An 18,904-nucleotide genomic window follows, 5' to 3' on the forward strand; every position below is an offset into this window, starting at 1 on the left:
TTTTTTGCTTACAAAATATTACTTTCGGTTTTGTTTCTGGCTGATAAGAAACAAAGGGTTTTAAATCAGTCTCTCTGTGGAAAGCGTGCGAATAAGACAGAGGAAACTTGATAATCTAAGCAAATATTACCTCGATATCTCGTGCATCACTCCAGGAAATTAAGAAGTAAATAATTAGCTAAGATAACATTAGTCTTTCTCTCCTGAGTCAATTCTCTCTAAATAAAAATCTTGAAGAAAACTTAGCAAATGTCTCCTTGTATTATTTTCTTCATGAAAAGAGCTTATTTCTATAGCAGCCAAAACAGTGACAATGAAGAGAACTTTAGCAAACATTTGTTTTTATCAAGATTGCAGCTTTATTCTTTCTTATTACAAAAGAGCGGTAAATCTATAACATAATAATCAGCAAAATTTCACTGAGAACTTTTTACTTTAGAAAATTTCTTGCTGCAAACTGTTTTAGAACCCCCTCCCCCTGTATCCTGCTTCCTCAACTATAGTAACATGTAGTAATTTAAGTGTAACATAAACAGACATCTTGCTAATCAACTCCCCACTTGGAGTGTTGTTAATTCACAGTAGCGTCTTGCTGCTCTGGCAATTTGTCTTGTTTCGGATGAATGTGAGTAAATAAAAGAAAAAGTAAATGTGACATATTCAAGTCTACATGAAGAAGTTTTTCTCACATGAGGCCAAAATTATTTCCAGCCACCCTCCTCAAGCATAGACCTGGTCATGTGGTTAGGTCTGTAGCCAATAAGTTTAGCTTTCAAAATTATCTAGGGTTTACCTACTTCTAACTTACATTTTTCAAGTTAGATCACCATTTGTGTGAAAAGTTATCAAAAAATAGGCTTAAAATTGTGACAAAAATTAAGGCAGTCAAATAAAAAGTCCTGTTTCAAATTTCACTTACCCAAGACACGAAATAAGACATTCAAGCAAGAAAGTACCATATGTAGATGGAATTTAGACCAAAAATGCTTATTGGAGATTTGCCATGCAAGAATGCGCATTTTTGTCTATGACAATTTTTTTTCTCGAATTTTTTCCAAATTTGACATTTTTTTAGCTTTAAAGTCCCACATAGTTTCTAATGCGTACATGAAGTGTGAAATATTAGTCAATACAACGCACCATCTACTGATCAGAAAATACCAGTTTCATCAAAATTTGATGCAAACAGGAAAAGTTGCAACTAATTTTGTAGAGAACATTGGCTTTTGTAGCCAAAAATAATTTAATTTTAATAAATTAAATTATAGGCTCTAAATAAAAAAAAATGCAACTCATAGAAAAGTTTTTTTGTATACGCCAATATTTTTTATTAGTATTGAAATTCAGACAACACATTAATTCAGGTCAAATTTTTGTAGTTGCAGACTTGTTTCATACTCCTTCAACCTTCAACTAACATTCAAAATGAAAAAGTTGACATTCAACTTCTTTGAGTCACACGAGGGGAAGAGTGCATCAGACAGTATTGGGTCAATTGTTAACATACAAAATATACAATTGTTAACATACAAGATATACAATTGTTAACATACAAGATATACAATTGTTAACATACAAGATATACAATTGTTAACATACAGGATATACAATTGTTAACATACAGGATATACAATTGTTAACATACAGGATATACAATTGTTAACATACAAGATATACAATTGTTAACATACAAGATATACAATTGTTAACATACAAGATATACAATTGTTAACATACAAGATATACAATTGTTAACATACAAGATATACAATTGTTAACATACAGGATATACAATTGTTAACATACAGGATATACAATTGTTAACATACAGGATATACAATTGTTAACATACAGGATATACAATTGTTAACATACAAGATATACAATTGTTAACATACAAGATATACAATTGTTAACATACAAGATATACAATTGTTAACATACAAGATATACAATTGTTAACATACAAGATATACAATTGTTAACATACAAGATATACAATTGTTAACATACAAGATATACAATTGTTAACATGCAGGATATACAATTGTTAACATACAAGATATACAATTGTTAACATACAAGATATACAATTGTTAACATACAGGATATACAATTGTTAACATACAGGATATACAATTGTTAACATACAGGATATACAATTGTTAACATACAGGATATACAATTGTTAACATACAAGATATACAATTGTTAACATACAAGATATACAATTGTTAACATACAAGATATACAATTGTTAACATACAAGATATACAATTGTTAACATACAAGATATACAATTGTTAACATACAGGATATACAATTGTTAACATACAGGATATACAATTGTTAACATACAAAATATACAATTGTTAACATACAAGATATACAATTGTTAACATACAAGATATACAATTGTTAACATACAAGATATACAATTGTTAACATACAGGATATACAATTGTTAACATACAGGATATACAATTGTTAACATACAGGATATACAATTGTTAACATACAGGATATACAATTGTTAACATACAGGATATACAATTGTTAACATACAAGATATACAATTGTTAACATACAAGATATCTTGAAAAATGATCAAGGGGTGTGCAGTGTTGGTGACATATTGGACGTTGTCCTGAGTGAAACAAAATATCTATCAAAAAATTTGATCATTTTGTTGTTGAGAAATTTGGACGCTTTCAGGAAATACAATAAAATCTAAAGAGTACTCTAGGTTTCAGAAATCATGGATCTACATGGTCTGAGACTGGTTGATAAGAACTTAACACTCACTGAATTTACTTACACCAGTTGTCCACTTAATAGTGTTTTTGAAGAATGCAAAGATGAATATAATTCCCTAACCGAAAGCAACATCCACAAACCGGGAAAAGTAAAATACATCCAAGAGGAGGAAACTGATATATCTCAGGATGAACAAGAGGAGAACAAGTTGTGTGACAACAACGATGACGATGGCCAAACTGATGTCGCTGATGATGAAATTGATGAGGATGAGAATCAAGATCAAAATGATGATTGTGTGTTTCAACCAGATGATATTGTATGGCTGAAGCATGGTCACAATTGGTTTCCTGCTTAGATAATAACCTTGGCAGAAGTTCCACCACACAACATCGCTTTTATGGGCAGAGAGATAAACTGATTGTGAAATGGGTTGGTGAGGAAAACTACAATCAGAAACTTGTTCATCATATCAAGGAACTCGGTGAAAACTTAAATGATGCTGTACTGGCTTCAAAATCGAAGCATATCATGCCTTAGGCTTGATTAACAGTTTTTCTTTGTAAAGTGGCTTATTTTGTTTGCCATCTGTATGATCGTACATGTTATTTCTGAATTTAATAATCAGTAAATCTTCCAGCTTCTTTAAAAAAAAAGTATCTTATTTTCAATTTCAGGTTTCTCGTAAAAAAACAATACAAGGTTCTATTATGTTCGGGGAACTGGCCAAAATACTAATTTTCAATTTAGCGATCTGACACACTTTGAAAATGCTAGAATATCTTTAAAACTAGTCCAGATTTTGTATTTTTCACAGTTTTTTTTAATTCCACGTTAAATTTTGACCCAGAAAAATTGTATGACAAGCCATGACCTTACTTTGAAAAGCGACCTAAATTGGCCTCCATGAAAAAAACTTCTTCATCGAGACTTGAATAGTGTCATATCTTCCAATCTATAAATTCATGAGGATTTGCAAAGAATTTTAAAGCTAAAATCACTTTCTATTCAACAGTGTAAGTGCTTCCAAATTTCTTTTAAAACTTACAGCAGTTACAAAATATTTTATTTTTAACTACTAACAAAAAATTAAAATGGCTGACTTGTTTATGAAAAGATGGAAATGCATTCTGATGGATTTAACTTTTTAATATTTTTTTGATAGGATTTTTTAAAATGTTTATTTTAGTGTCTTACATTATTTTATGTCGTAATTTCAATAAATAATTGATTAATAGTACAAAAAAATATGTGAAAATGAAAATTCCATGAAAAAGTTTCTTTCCTAGAACTGCTCGTCTGTGAAACACAATACCACAGGGACTGCTTCCCAGCTGACTACAACAAGGACATTTTCAAGTCCAATGTAAATAAATTCTTGTTGAGCCACCCTTTTAAATAATTAAATTCTGCACAATCACCAACATCATTATCAGTCATTATGGTATTATCTCAACATCCACCTGATGCTTGTATTTAACCTTTATCCTCGAATGGCCTTTGGGTCTTGATAAGTGATGAGCCCTTGGTAAAAAAAAAAATGTGTCATGTTGTACAAAGCCAAACCACCTGAGTCGACAAATGTGTGAGGAATCTATAATCTCACAATAGTAAATTTCTGACGAAACACAGTTGAAAGGAAACTTTTTCTCCCGTTCGTACAATTTTTGTTTCATTTACCCTACCATACCTACAGATGACGCAAATGGTAAGCACATGTTGTCCTGCTTATTTATTCTAAGTCTTTTATATTGCTTGTATTAACATATACTTGTGCATTCACTAGACAATCCATGTCCCACTTGTTGTGCCAATCCAATACTGCAACATTTGTTTCTCTACCTAAAACTAAATGAAAATTCTACGAGCAAAGTTTCTTCCCTAGAACTGCTCGTCTGTGGAACACAATACCACAGGGGCTGCTTCCCAGCTGACTACAACAAGGTCCTTTTCAAGTCCAGTGTAAATAAATTCTCATTGAGCTGTCCTCTTCAATAATCAAATTTTGCCCAATCACCAACATCATTACCAATCATCGATGTTGACACATTTAATTCTTATCCTTGAGTGGGCTTTAGTAAAAAAAAAAAAAAAATTGCCATTTTTTTTCTTTTTTTACTAAAGCCCAGCTTTAAAAAGATAAAAAAAAAAAAATTGCCATTTTTTTTCTTTCTCTCTCTCTCTCTTCATGTAAAACTAAACAAAACTTTCATGAGCAAAGTTTCTTTCCTAGAATTACCCATCAATGGAATACAATATCATGGAACTGATTCTCAGTTGACTATAACATGCTTGTTCTCAAGCCCAGTGTAAACAATTCTTGAGCTGCCGCCTTAAATAATCTAATTCTGCGCAATCATCACTAATCATCATGGCATTGTCTCACACCGTCCACCTGATGCTTATTTTTAACCTTTATTCTTGAGTGGCCTTTAGGCCTTGATAAGTGGTGACACCATAGTAAAAAAAAAAGGGTCATGCAAAGGTGAGAAACACTGATGTACATACACAGAAAAAGTGGTCAGGCAATGTTATTAATATAAAGATTGGATTGTTCGCTGTAATATGCAAGATAAAAGCTTTGAAATGTGAGAAAATTTGAAACTTGTTTTGCTGGAATTATTTTATTTTTTTTTTTTTTGATGAAACTCGGTTGAATTTTCTTCTGTCATTTATCTGCCATGTTATCACAAACACTCCCATCACATTCATCACAAACACTGAAATGGAAACAATTATCAGTTGTGAATACACACATTTTTTTGTCTTTTAACTTTTGTGCTTTGGAATTTTTTTAGATGATGATGGATTATTCGAATTATTCCGGATTACTTTTTGTATCTTTGTTTGTCTGTCCTTCCACTTTCTCTCGGAAATTACTAGCTGAAATTTTATAATTCCCTTTGCTATGATAAAGTGCAACAAACTAAGTATTATGGTATCCGTTCGATGCACAGTTAGGATTAATAGAGATTAGTATCTGATACAAAAATGAGCACAAATTTAATCATATTCAATCAGCAATTTGGCATAAAGAACTCATTCTTAATCAATGAACTAAAATTATTGTGGGTTTTAACAGATTAAAAAGTCTGGTCTTTTAACTATTTTGCTTTGAAATTATTTTAGGTGATGATTGATTATTTGGATTATTTGAATCTTAATTGTAACATTTGACCTTCTTCAGGTGTATCTTTTTAAGTGAGGACCAATAATTTGTATTATTAGACTACTATTTTCATATTGGTTATTATTTTCACAACATTTTGACCGATATAACACCCCGGCCTTCTTCAGGTGCATCTTTTTGAATCTGGAAACTTTTCCGTCATACTTGGCAACCTATATTTAATTATTTTACTTTAATTTGTACATAGCTTCCTAAGTTCGAAAAGATACACCTGGAGAAAGTTGTAGATTACATCAGATGTGAAACGTTAGGAAAATAACAAGGATGAGAATAGTATCTATTACTTGTATTGATCGGACTATTGTTCTCATTTTGAGTGTTATTTGTGCAACGTTTCGGTCCGATTAGCCTTCGACTGTCCTCAAGTATGTTGGTTGTTGTCTGTTTCCAAATGAGGACAATAGTCCAATCAATACAAGTAATAAAAACAATTCAAAACTTTAATGAGAATAGTAGTTTGAATAAATCAATACAAACCTTTATTGATGATTTCTATCATTTTTCTAAAGTTAAATCAATACTTATATTAAATATTTACTGTATATAGCATGGAAATTAAATTGAAAATAAACATGGCCACATGTCTTTTCTATAAAATGGGTAACTCAGTGCGTTTTGCCAGCATGTAAAATGGCTGTTAAACCGATGATGATAAATTTTCTGATGAGTAAATTACCCCCTTGTGTAATTTTGTGGAGACGTGTAATTTGCATATATCATCCTAAACACATTGCGACCTGGCCAAACAATGTCAAAATACATATTATTGCATAAATTATATTCAATGTTTTCTCATTTTTAGATGAGATTTGGGATTGTTTCGATTATTCAGACTACTATTCTCATCTTGGTTGTTATTTTTACAATGTTTCTATTGATGTAACCTCTGATCATCTTCAGATCCTTGAGTTTTTTTTTTTTTTTTTTTTTTTATTCAATTTTCACCCCAAACAAGGCACAGTGCCACTTTGAAGCAGGGGGCTACTATTAGGGAATTAATTAGCGGGGTCATTATGAAGGGAGAAGAGTAGAAAGATGTTTGTTAACATTACACTTGAACTTCTGCATATCATTGCAGTTGGGAAAGCAGAATCCCGGAAGGGAGTTCCAAAGACCCGCAGTTCTGGGGAAGAAACTATTGGAGTAAAAGGCTTTCTTGCACCTAGGGATCTCCACTGTAAAGGGATGAGACTTAGTAGCTTGTCGGGTTTGTCGGGGGTAGTTACGTCGGGGAGGTACAAGTGTTTGCAGTTCGTCAGAGCATTCACCATTAAAGTATTTGTAGAACAGGCAGAGGGATGCAACATCTCGTCGATGGGACAGAGCTTGAAGCCCAGATGACAGTTCAGGACCTATCAGGTTTGCGACTCTTTTTTGAACCCTGTCCAGGAGCGAGAGACAAGCAGCAGATGCACCAGCCCAGATGTGACAACAGTACTCCATACATGGGCGAATGGTTGCCTTATAGAGGTATAGGATACTGGCAGGCGTAAGTAGTTTTCTAGCACGGTAGAGGGAGCCAACCTTCCTTGCAGCAGCCTTGGCAATGCTCTCAATGTATCTATTCCAGTTCATATTCCCTGTAAACGTTAGGCCGAGGAGTTTAAAAGAAGTACTTTCAGGCAATGTGTTCTTGGCCATTGCTATTGGTGGTAGAGAAGGTTTCTTGTAGTTATTGAAGGAAACAAGCTTAGTCTTAGCAGCATTGAATGAGACCAACCATTTTTGTCCCCATTCCACTACGGATTGGAGGTCATCCTCTAGTGTGTCTGCCATTTTCTTGGATATGTGTTCATTTGTTTTCCCCTCATATCTGTTATAGAGAGTGGTGTCATCGGCAAATATACCCATCTCCGAAACAATATTATCAGGGAGGTCGTTTATGGATATCAGGAACAATAGAGGTCCAAGGATAGACCCCTGAGGCACTCCCGCATTTATGTCATATTGTTTGGATGTACGTCCGTCGAGGACAACTTTGATTTTTCTATTACTTAAGAAGGATTTAATTACGTTATGAATTCTTCCAGTGATTCCATATGATCTAATTTTCCTTAGAAGACCATCGTGCCATACCCTGTCAAAAGCCTTAGATATATCAAGGGCCACCGCTCTACCCTCCCCTGTTTTATCCAATGAACGGTATATACGTTCAGAAACTACAGTTAAGATATCTGCTGTTGAACGGGCTTGCCTGAATCCATATTGTTTGTCAGTCAAGAGTTTAGCAGCTGTTAGGTGCTGGACTAGGGCTTTATTAACTAAGGACTCAAATATTTTGGCGAAAAGCGGGAGGAGGCTAATGGGGCGATAATTTAGTGGGTCAGTTCTTTCACCAGAATTCTTGAAGACTGGTACCACAGAGGCGGTTTTCCAGCAGTCGGGAAAACAAGATTCGTTAAGGCATTTATTGTAAAGTTTGGACAGAACTGGAGCAACCTCGGCAGAGCATTTTTTTAATAGCACAGCCGGGATGAGATCTGGTCCACATGCTTTAGAGGTGTCTAGGTTTTTTATAATAGCATGTACCTGAGAAGGGGTGATTTTCAAGTCGTCAAGTGTGGCGTCTGTTCGCAGAGGAAAATCAGGGAGTGAGTGGTGTACCGAGTTCAGTGTGGAGTTTGAGGCAAACCGACTGGCAAGCAGATTAGCCTTGTCAGTTGCCGTGCAAGCAACCTCATGATTGTTTGTTAGTGGGGGAATAATTGACTGTCCATTATTAACTACGCTGTTGTAGATTTTCCAAAAATCCCGGGTTCCTAATTTCTGTGCTTCGATGCGCTTTCTGGTGGTTTCAGAGTAATCTGACTTAGCTGTGTCTATCACTCTCTTACAATTATTTCTAGCTTCTATAAACTTCTGTTTATTTGAGCTGGACTTATGTCGATTGAATCTGCGGAACGCATGCTGCCTTTGACAAATGGCAGCTGCACAAGCAGAAGAAAACCATTGGGGGGAGTGGGGCTTGCTATAGTATTTCCGTGCGGGAACATGTGCTTCAATAGCAGTTTTGAACCATTCAGTTGTCTCATTTGCACACTGTTCCGCTGGAAGAGTAAAGATATTTTGCCATGGGGCATCTCTGATGAGCTCCCTGATGGCTTCCCAATCAGCCTTTTTGTAATACCTCGTTGTTTTGAGTAGTGGGTCTTCAGTTTTAGGGCGAGAATTTAGGCTGATTTCTACCATTATCACAGCGTGATCAGCATTCCCGAGTGGGCTATGGGCATTTGTTGTACAGTCATTGGGAACTGTTGTCAGAAAGAGATCTAGAAGTGAGGCATGTTGATCGTGCTGGTCTGGGAAACGTGTCGGAAATGTAACCATCTGAGATAGGGAATGAGATATAGAGAAGCTATATGTGGCGCTACCAGCTACGTCTGTGTGATTTGAGAATCCTAGCCAGTTACTGTGGTGGACATTGAAGTCACCAAATACATGTATTTGTGCGCTAGTATCAAGGGAGAGTGCTATATCTATGCTGTCTGAGACTTTGTTTATTAGGGTACAGTCTTGGTTTGAGGGAGAGCGGTAGAGAAAATATAAGTAGCTAATATTGTGTTGCATATTTAGTCTGAAGCACATAAAGGCCTGGCCCTCTGATTCTAGTTTTATTTCTCTAGTTAGGGGGAGGGTGTTTCGAATATAGACTCCAAGTCCATGCATATGTCTGTCCGAGTCCTTACGGTAGAGTGGGAGATAACCAGGCATGTTAAAGTGGTTAGAGGGTATGGAGGAGTGAAGGTTAGTTTCACTTAATGCTAAGATATCCGGGGTGTTTACAAGGAGAAATGACTCAACATCATCTAAGTTAGTTCTAAGCCCGCGGATATTAGTAAATGCAAGCCTCAAGGGAGGAGGCAGGTTGGTTTTCTTTGAGTTTGGTCCTGGTTTAAACGTAACTTTTGCTTGAGCTGTCATTTCATTTTATTTTATTTAAAAGTTTCAGTTAGGGTGGATGAGTGAGGGGGTGCTGGACAAGTAGTTGTGCAGAATACCAGACATGCAATACAAGTAGACCATCAGCTGTCCTCACCCACAGGATTGTGGCCTCAGGAAAGCCCACCGGGGATGAGTGCAGGGTCCCTTTCCATGCGCGACATGGCACTACAAACATCCCGATATTTTACAACTGTTGATGGAGCAGCCGCTCTAAGCGCTACCAAAGAGTTAGGGCTCCTGTACTATCAGTCAGAAACAGCAGCCAGGAACTGTCAATCCGGTACCCTCAATCCATTAGGCAAAGCCAGCCCAGTCCAACTGCACTGACATATATGGCACTGAAGCACCCCACTGTGTCCAGTTAAGGGGGATGGGATGTGGCAGGAGTGGGGAAAAGCGGCGTTCATTACCCTAGTCAGGAAACAAGGTCAACCACTGGGTGATTCAAGCGAGTCCCTGTGATAGTACCTCTACGCCTGGCCAATAGGCAAAGAAGGAGTATGAAAGCCGAGCGATAGACAGAGTCTATCTCCTCCTTAAGCAGTTTAGGTTTGCCAACCGGTGATTTGTTTGAGTCACCAGCTCTAGGAAGGTTGTCGTCCAGGACTGAAGAGACCTCCCTCCCCTAGGTTTAGTTTCAGAGTTTTCCTTCTCCTAGACGGATGGCCTGGGAAGACCTACGGGTCCATCAGCTCCGAGGGGGTTCGCCCCGCGCCTGGGTCCTAATCCAGGTATTTCTGCGACCCCGCATGGGTAGTTAATATTTATTGGTTATTTAGGTTAATATCTCCTGGAAAAATCGGGCATTTAGGTTAGCTTCTACAGAAGATTTTCACTCCTCAGTTGCTCTTTGCCTTTATAAATTGTGATCCCAACCCAATAATTAAAAAAAAAAAAGGATGTACTTTTTCAAACTTGGAAGTTCAAACTGCACCTTTTATTTAAATCACATATAAGTTCTCGAATTCAGCAGAATGTTTCTAAAATTCAAAATATATACCTGTAGATCATCAGAGATTACATAGTTGTGAAAATACCAACATGATGAGAATAATATATATATATATATATATATATATATATATAACTACTTAATTTACTCACATAAAATTAATATACGAAAGTATAGATTTATGCGTAAGCTTTAAGTATTTACTTCAAAAGTGCTCAATAGTAGAGCTAGTTAGTAATTTATAAAATATATATGGCGATTAAGCTACACTGAATATTCCGTGTTTCATCCACTCTAGGACTCTTCAGGCTTATGCATATATATATATATATATATATATATATATATATAGTATGTGTGTGATGAAAATTATGCCAGTAATAGTCTAACATGATAGAAAGATGAAAACGCAACAAACCAAAATTATACGTTCATCAACATTTCATCTTTATTTCAAGATTTCTTTGGGATGATTGTATTGAAGAAAGAAAACATCAGTACAACATTCGAAAATAATAAACAAACACAACAAATATATTTTCAACTATTGTACTGCTATTTTAGTTCTCAAATCAATTATTCTACAGAATTTTTTTTAAAAATAGACGAAACGTTGATGAACATACATTTTGGTTTGTTCCTTTTACATCTCTCTCTGTCTCCACACACACACGCACTCTCTCTCTCTCTCTCTCTCTCTCTCTCTCTCTCTATATATATATATATATATATATATATATATATATATGGAAGAGTATAAAAAGGCTATAGCAATGCAGAGAGCCGGCTGTTGTGTTAGTGTGATGTATGAATAAAGGAAAAAATTATTTGTTTTGTTATTTATTCATTTTAGTAGATCCATTTATTTTTCAAGATAATCACAATACAAATTAGTAAACATGATGGTGGAAGTCTTAATATTTCGAGAATACATCTCTTTTTCAAAAGGAAAGGGACCAAAGAATGTCTTAAAAAAAGAAAAACATTGAAATATTTATCAGCGATGCTTCAAGCAAACTACGTTTCTCTGTTATATATATATATATATATATATATATATAATTAATATTCCCTAGAAAATTCCTCTATCAGAGGAAACAGTTGGAGCTGGAGGTTGTACGTTTATCTATTTCTATTGTGTATTCAGTCGATTTCAGGATAATGATATGTAGTGTTACATGATTAGCATCTGGTTTTAATTTGTATTACATGAATTATATCATATGAAGTCGAGTGTTATGTGTGTGTGTGGCTGACAGTTATTAAATTACAAATTAAAAATGTATTGATATTAATAAAGAATTCATACATTATTTTATATTTTTCTTTGAGTATAAAAAAGTTTATTATATATTTATTATTTAAAGCGTTTTATTTATTTTTTGTTTGTTTTAACATTAAGCTAAGGCATGATGGTTGAGAGGAAGTTGGGTTAGAGACAATGACTAGCTTAATCAAATCCAAGGGTCTTTATAAGTTTGCTATTCCTTAATGCTGAAGTAGTGGTTCCTATACGTGGTCATGAAAGTCATTGTATTTTATTTATTTCTCTAAAAAAATTTTTTTTTTTTTTTTAATGTATTTCTGTCATAAAATTGCAAAGAGTGAAACCTACATAACGTAGCAAAAAATGTCTCTCGGACAATGCTGGATAGGGACAGCTAGTAAATGAATTAAACTTGTGTGTTTGTGCCTTAAAAAATGATGGCATACATATTTTTCATGGGTTTCCAATTTAACTATAATTTTTTTGTGATGTGTCACGGACTGATGACCTGCGTCTACCAAGTTTGAGTCCAGCCAATTCTACAGTATCATTTTCACTTAGGGATGTTGGCAACCCCTGATGTGGTCACTCCCTGCAAGAATGTTGACAGCAGAATTAAGCCGATCAACAGCGTTGTACGATGATGACTTATTTATTTACTTTATTTAAGTTATAAAAAAGAAAATGTTGTCTCCTTTTCGCCTTAAATAATTATCTCCCTTTGTACATTGTGACATTGAATTATATCTCCCATATTCCAAAACAGTCTCATCTGATTGGTCAAAACATTGAAATCAAAGAGCAGACATGGCTGTTGATTCCTGTATTTCTTCATCTTTATCACTCATGTGCATCCAGGTTACTCACTTTATTGAAAGGTGACTACACGAACTGATGACCTAGTTTTTTTTTTTTTTTTTTTTTTTTTTTTACAAAGAAGTCGTCACTTATCAAGGCCTGAAGGCCACTTGAGGATATGAGTTAATGATTGTACAGTAGTCAATGGGACAACTTTGTAGTAATTGTTAGTAGTGGAAATTTGGTAAATTGGATTACTTAAGAGGATGATTCATCAAGAATTTGTTTACGTTGGACTTGTTGTTGTGTCAAGTTCAAATCCAATATGTTCCATATCATTACTTTCACTTAGGGATGTTGGCAACCTTCATGTGATCCCTTCTGCAATAATTTCAACAACAGAATCAAGCCAATCAACAAGGTTGTACCATGCAAACTTATACAAAGTTATTTTACAATTTACATAATTAATTAGAAATCACTTGGCAAAAACATTTGTCATCTTTTTTATTAAAAATACTAATATACGAAAGGACCCCTCCACATACAAAAAAAAAAAAAAAATTCCCCGCTACTCCAGAAACAGAACTTAATTACTTACTCTAGAGAATGGAATCCATTTATAGTCATTGAATATTTGCATAAAAAGATTATTTCCCTTACACGTTGTAACAATGCTGCTTCCCTACTTCAATAGTCATCTTCAAGTCCAATGTTTACAAATTCTTGTTATAAACCGTCCTCTAAGTGGTCAAATGTCCCTAGCAGCTGGACAAATTCTCTATTTATACAAGAACATAGAGAAAATTGGGTTTATAGTCAAGATTGCTTGCTCTTATTGACTCCCGGTTTCTACTTTGCAGATGAGATGATGGTGGCAAACAATATATGATCCCTCCCGATTAATACTCATCTTCCTCTCAGATAGCATGAAATCTCCCCTTCTTTCCTTATGTTAAGAATGGCTTTCTTGTCTGCTTCACCATGTTTAATTATCCATCCAAATGGACAGCAGAAACTGGAAGTCAAGAAGGGCAGACATTCTTGACTATAACTATATTTTCTATACTAGTAAACCACAGAAGTTTTTTGTTATTGTTCTGCGCACACACACACACACTGGGAAATTAATTTCAGAAGCAGCGACAATAGGATGGAATTTATTCATGCCATTGAGTATTTGTATAAAAACATTGTTTTCGTTACGTTTTGCCACAATGCTGCTTCCCATACATTACAAGATAGTCGTTTTCAAGTCCAATGTTAACAAATTCTTGTCCTCATAAGTGGTCACATTTTATTTGTTCAATTCCTCAGTTTCAATCCCATATCGTTAAACTAAGAATCCAGCCTTTATATTTCTGCTTCCACATAAACACATTCAGATAGCTGTCCACCATTCTGCAATGAATTCCACAGTAGCATTTATTCTGCATTTTTTACTGCAAGAAATAAGGATTTCATAGATCTCAACATTAGACACCTTAACTCTAGCGATAACTTTAGACAAAACTAACAAAAGTAGATTGTGGGTGTGTGCGCGCACTGCATATGATTGACAGGGCTTTTCTTTTTATCATTAGGGTTATGAGTTTCAGCCTTTGCATTCTCTAGCCCTTTTTCAGGTGCATTTTGGTAAAATTCTTAGGTTAACTCAAAGTGGGTCAACACCCTGAGGGTAAGACTCATAGTTCATCAGCATAGATGAAGCAATATTCGATCTGTGCATGGGTGATTGATAGCTTTATAGAAATATAGGATCATGTCAGATGTGAGAAGTTTTTTAGCCTAGTAGAGGGAACTTGCCTTCTTTGTAGCAGCCTTGGCAATGTCTTCTATATATTTGTTCCAATTCATGTTAGGCAGAGGAAATTGAATGATGTTAATATCCATGGAAATCGGTGGATAAGTTCTGCTAATAACAGTGTATGTATTTTTGGTGTGTATATATATATATATATATATATATATATATATGTGTGTGTGTGTATAATCTTCTCTACTTATAAATAAAAAAGCACTTTGTGTGTGTGTGTGTGAATTTGTTCCCTATGTACTCTAAAACTGCCAGGCCAATTATTTTGAAATTTCACACAAATGTATTTGATGTGTCTGGGAGTGTTCTTAGATAGTTTTTTTTTAATCAGAATGCCTTAGTATTGAAAATTTATAATGAAAAAATAAAGAAGGAAGTTCGATTTTGACCCAAGTTTTATACAACCTAATATCACAATTATATTTGAAAACTTTTATCACTGCACAAGCAGAATGGCCCAGCATATAAAATTAACAGCAGGTTTTTTGATAAGACAGGGGCACGTTCAGAATGAATGTTTCTGTTTAAACCACAAGTGAACCATGATATTTGACTTTTGTACTTGAAGCTTTAATTATATAAAAATAATTTTATAAAATCAACAGTAGGTTCTCTACAGTGCAATGTCAACTATAATTTATTGTGGACCGAGCCAATGCGGGGAGGTATATGAAGCTTCCTCCTAGTACACCATAGTGGATCCCCAACTAGATCAAGCAATTAATTAATTTGATTGGAAAATAGTCGATTTCACCAATTTCGATGACAATAAAAGTATTGAAAGGTAGAACATTTGTCGATCCTTATTCAATCCTGGGCAACGTTGGGTCTCCCTGCTAGTATATATAAGTATAAATCATAGTTCAAAACCGTGTAAACATATGGATAAACAAATAAAGTAAAATATCAAATGATTGTTTTTTTGTCTTCTGACTTATAATTATGTAAAACAAAAAATAGAAAATACATCTTATTTTAAGAGGTTTTGATATAGTTTGTTGAAGCATTGTTTAGTGTGTAATCTGCATTGTATAGCTTTCGATACTTTTATGTACATCCTACTTTCTTTCAAATGTCTTTGTAGAAACCAACACCAGTAACTCTGACCGTCCAAGCGGTATGCATGGACATGGACCAGAACCGTCTTTTGATGTTGGCATTGGCCCCCGACGCGGTGCAATAAAACAGCAGAAAGTGCATGAAGTAAATGGTCATGAATTCATAGCTAAGTTCTTCCGACAACCAACCTACTGTTCATTCTGCAGCGAGTTTTTATGGTAAGTAAACCATTTCATCTTTTCAGTTATATTATCTACAAAGGTTTTTTGGCGTGAATCCATAATTCCTGATCTATGAAAAACAAAGTATGAAAAATGAATAAAAATCTTATGAATGAAAGAAAATATCATACTCCAAAAATTATATAAATTAATCAAGTAGTTTTAGTTAAAAAAAATAAAAAATCAAATTTTATGACTAAATGACAATCAACAACCTCTTGACATAATTTAGCAGGAGGATGGAAATTAATTTCAAATAATTCAGTTTTGTGAGATTTTTGAAAGCCATTTTGAAAAACTCAAATTCGTTTAAAAATTATTTTCTTTTTAAAAATAAAACTATTTGATCAATTTACGTGATTTTTGGGGCAGAATATTTTTCTTTCTGTCATGGGTACGTACATTAACCAATTTTTAAAAAATTATTTTCCCTTTTTCTAGAGGGGGGGTGTATGAACCAGCACAAATTTTCTTTCAAGCTTCTTCTGTTTCCCTTATTGACTATTATTTGAAAGTCTTTGACAGACACAAGGTTTTTTTTTTCCATGATCTAATGAATCTATTTGTAGTTTGATCAACATGTAAGATTCATAACATCTTGTTGGTGTAATATATTCAGAGTTACATCCCTTGACCATTGTTTGAAGCTCTTTGAAGAAATCTATATTCCTTTATAGAAATATATTAGTTCTATGTAACGAAGACTGTCACCTGAAAAGAAAAACAAAACCTCTTTTAACACAACAAAAGAATTTCAATGGAAGAAAAGTGTCCGAGTGAGCAAAATGAAGAGTTGAAAGATTTTTGAGCATCAGAAAGTTTGTCAGCAGTTAGAAGATGTGGCTTGTGGCAAAAGGCAAAAACAGAGATGAAGGAGGGGACAAACAGATTTATAGTGTGTGTGACCTCCATAACTGTCCGTCTCTGCTGACCTGTTTGTTTTTATTACCGTTATATAACTCTGAACCTATTGTTCCTTTGTCTACCATTGATGTCTTGTCTATATCACAGGTCAGAATCTGGGCTGGTTTCTTTCGTTTGCTCTTTTTTTCAGGAACCTGGCACCGTCCAGGAGTTTTTCTTACTTCAATTCTCATTCTCTTGTTTATGGCTAGTATATGGCCGGTATCATTATTTAACAAAGCAAAAGTTGAACATCTTTTTGTAGATAAATATCCAGACTCCCATCACCATCTTTGTTGAACATATTCTAAGTGTACAATATCTTTTTGAAGATAAGGATTTCTTGCTTGGGTAGCAAATGCAAGAATGAGCTGTACTAGAGTTATGTATAGTGGACAAAGAACGTCACTTATCAAGGCTCAAAACCACTCAAGGATATGTTTAATATGATGAATGGAATTAATAAAATGTGATTATGTATGGGGTTGGTTTATGACAAGTATTCTTTGACATTGGATTTGAAGACAACGTGCAGGGAAGCAATCTCACGTTAACGTGTCCTACAGATGAAAATTTTGATTATTCAGACTACTGTTCTTATCGTTAGTGTTATTCTTACAATGTTTCATTCAATGTAACCTCTGACCTCTTCAGATTATCTTGTTGAATTTAGGAATCTGCATGGAATTTTGAATGGAGCATGCTCTCATTCCATCAGCCATAACTAAGTAGGAATCTTAAGTAATTCGCAATTGTATTCCTAATATCACTCGTACTGAAGTTTGAACCTTTAATCTCCAGAAGAGTGTCACTTAGAAGTGAATTTAACTTAGTACTTTATCCGTTACGCTACAGGTCCTTGCATTATGGTTACATCATGATGTTTTGAAACAATTTCTTTTGTTAGAATTATATTTGAATCTTGTTTACGATAAGTCTGGCAATAGGTTTATACTGTCCTGATTTAATCTTCCTCTGAAGTCATCAGATCTAATTTTAAGACTCGTATTACACATCTATCCTATATCATTTTCATACCATTTCTCTCCATGCAACGTATATCCTCAACTCACATTAGTCAAGTTTCACTTAGATGCATCATCACTTAGTGTACACATGCCTGATAGACTCTCCCTTGGTCGACACTGGTAATGCTATGCTGGTTACTAATGACAGAAGTTTCCTGAACTTACTCCACCCGTTCCTTATTCTTGCAATTTTTTTTTTTTTTTTTTTTTTTTACACAGTGATCACCACTTATCAAGGCCCGGAAGCCACTCAGGGATAAGGGTTATTGCAAGTACATTACGTTAGTGAGGAGATTTGCTGAAATGTTTACTTAAGGGGGCGGTTCATTAGGAATTTGTTAACATTGGACTTGAACACATCCAAGTTGTAGTCTGGAGGGAAGCAGGCAGACAGAACAGAGTTCCACAGGCGTGCAGTTCTAAGAAAGAAGCTTTGTTCATGGAATCCGCGTTTTGATTTAGGCACAGATATAGAGTGGGGGAAATTTTTCACAGTGGATTCAGCTAGACGGGTGTTTTTCGTGAAAGATTGGCGAGGGGGACCAGAGATTGGAGTTCAGAGGAGCACCTGCCATGGAAATAACGATAAAACAAGGACAGGCTCGCAACGTCTCTTCTGTGGGAGAGAGGTTGCAGGGTAGAGAAAAGGGGCATCCCCCACTAAGCCACGAAGTCTATTTTGTACTCTGTCAAGGCATGATAGACTGTTTTTAGCAGCTCCTGCCCAGATATGGCAACAGTATTCCATCCTTGGACGTACTTGGCTTTTATATAGATAGAGAATTGCATCAGTAGTGAGATATCTTCTGGAGCGGTAGGAGGATCCCACCTACACTAGCATCTGCTCCACTCTGTATTCCATTGATATCACGCGAACATGAGTGACAAATATTTCACTTGGTGCTTATATGCTTCCTCGGAAACCTCTTTAAAAGAAGATATTAATATTTCAAAAAACTTTATTGAATTTT

The 18,904-nt window shown here is 34.8% G+C and overlaps 1 protein-coding gene across 5 annotated transcripts in view; it reads left to right on the forward strand.

Annotated features, from left to right (window-relative positions):
- LOC145277731 (protein kinase C delta type-like) overlaps positions 1-18,904 on the forward strand; it is a 433,752-nt gene that overhangs the window by 371,394 nt on the left and 43,454 nt on the right. For all 5 annotated transcript variants that reach the window (XM_080129566.1, XM_080129474.1, XM_080129666.1 and 2 more), the window contains one exon: positions 15,807-15,999. In XM_080129566.1, coding sequence (XP_079985692.1) covers positions 15,807-15,999 — 193 coding nt within the window. The remainder of the gene's footprint in view (positions 1-15,806; positions 16,000-18,904) is intronic.

The sequence above is a fragment of the Euprymna scolopes genome, chromosome 1 (assembly GCF_053919585.1).
Source record: "Euprymna scolopes isolate OS-2025 chromosome 1, ASM5391958v1, whole genome shotgun sequence".
NCBI lineage: Eukaryota > Metazoa > Mollusca > Cephalopoda > Sepiida > Sepiolidae > Euprymna > Euprymna scolopes.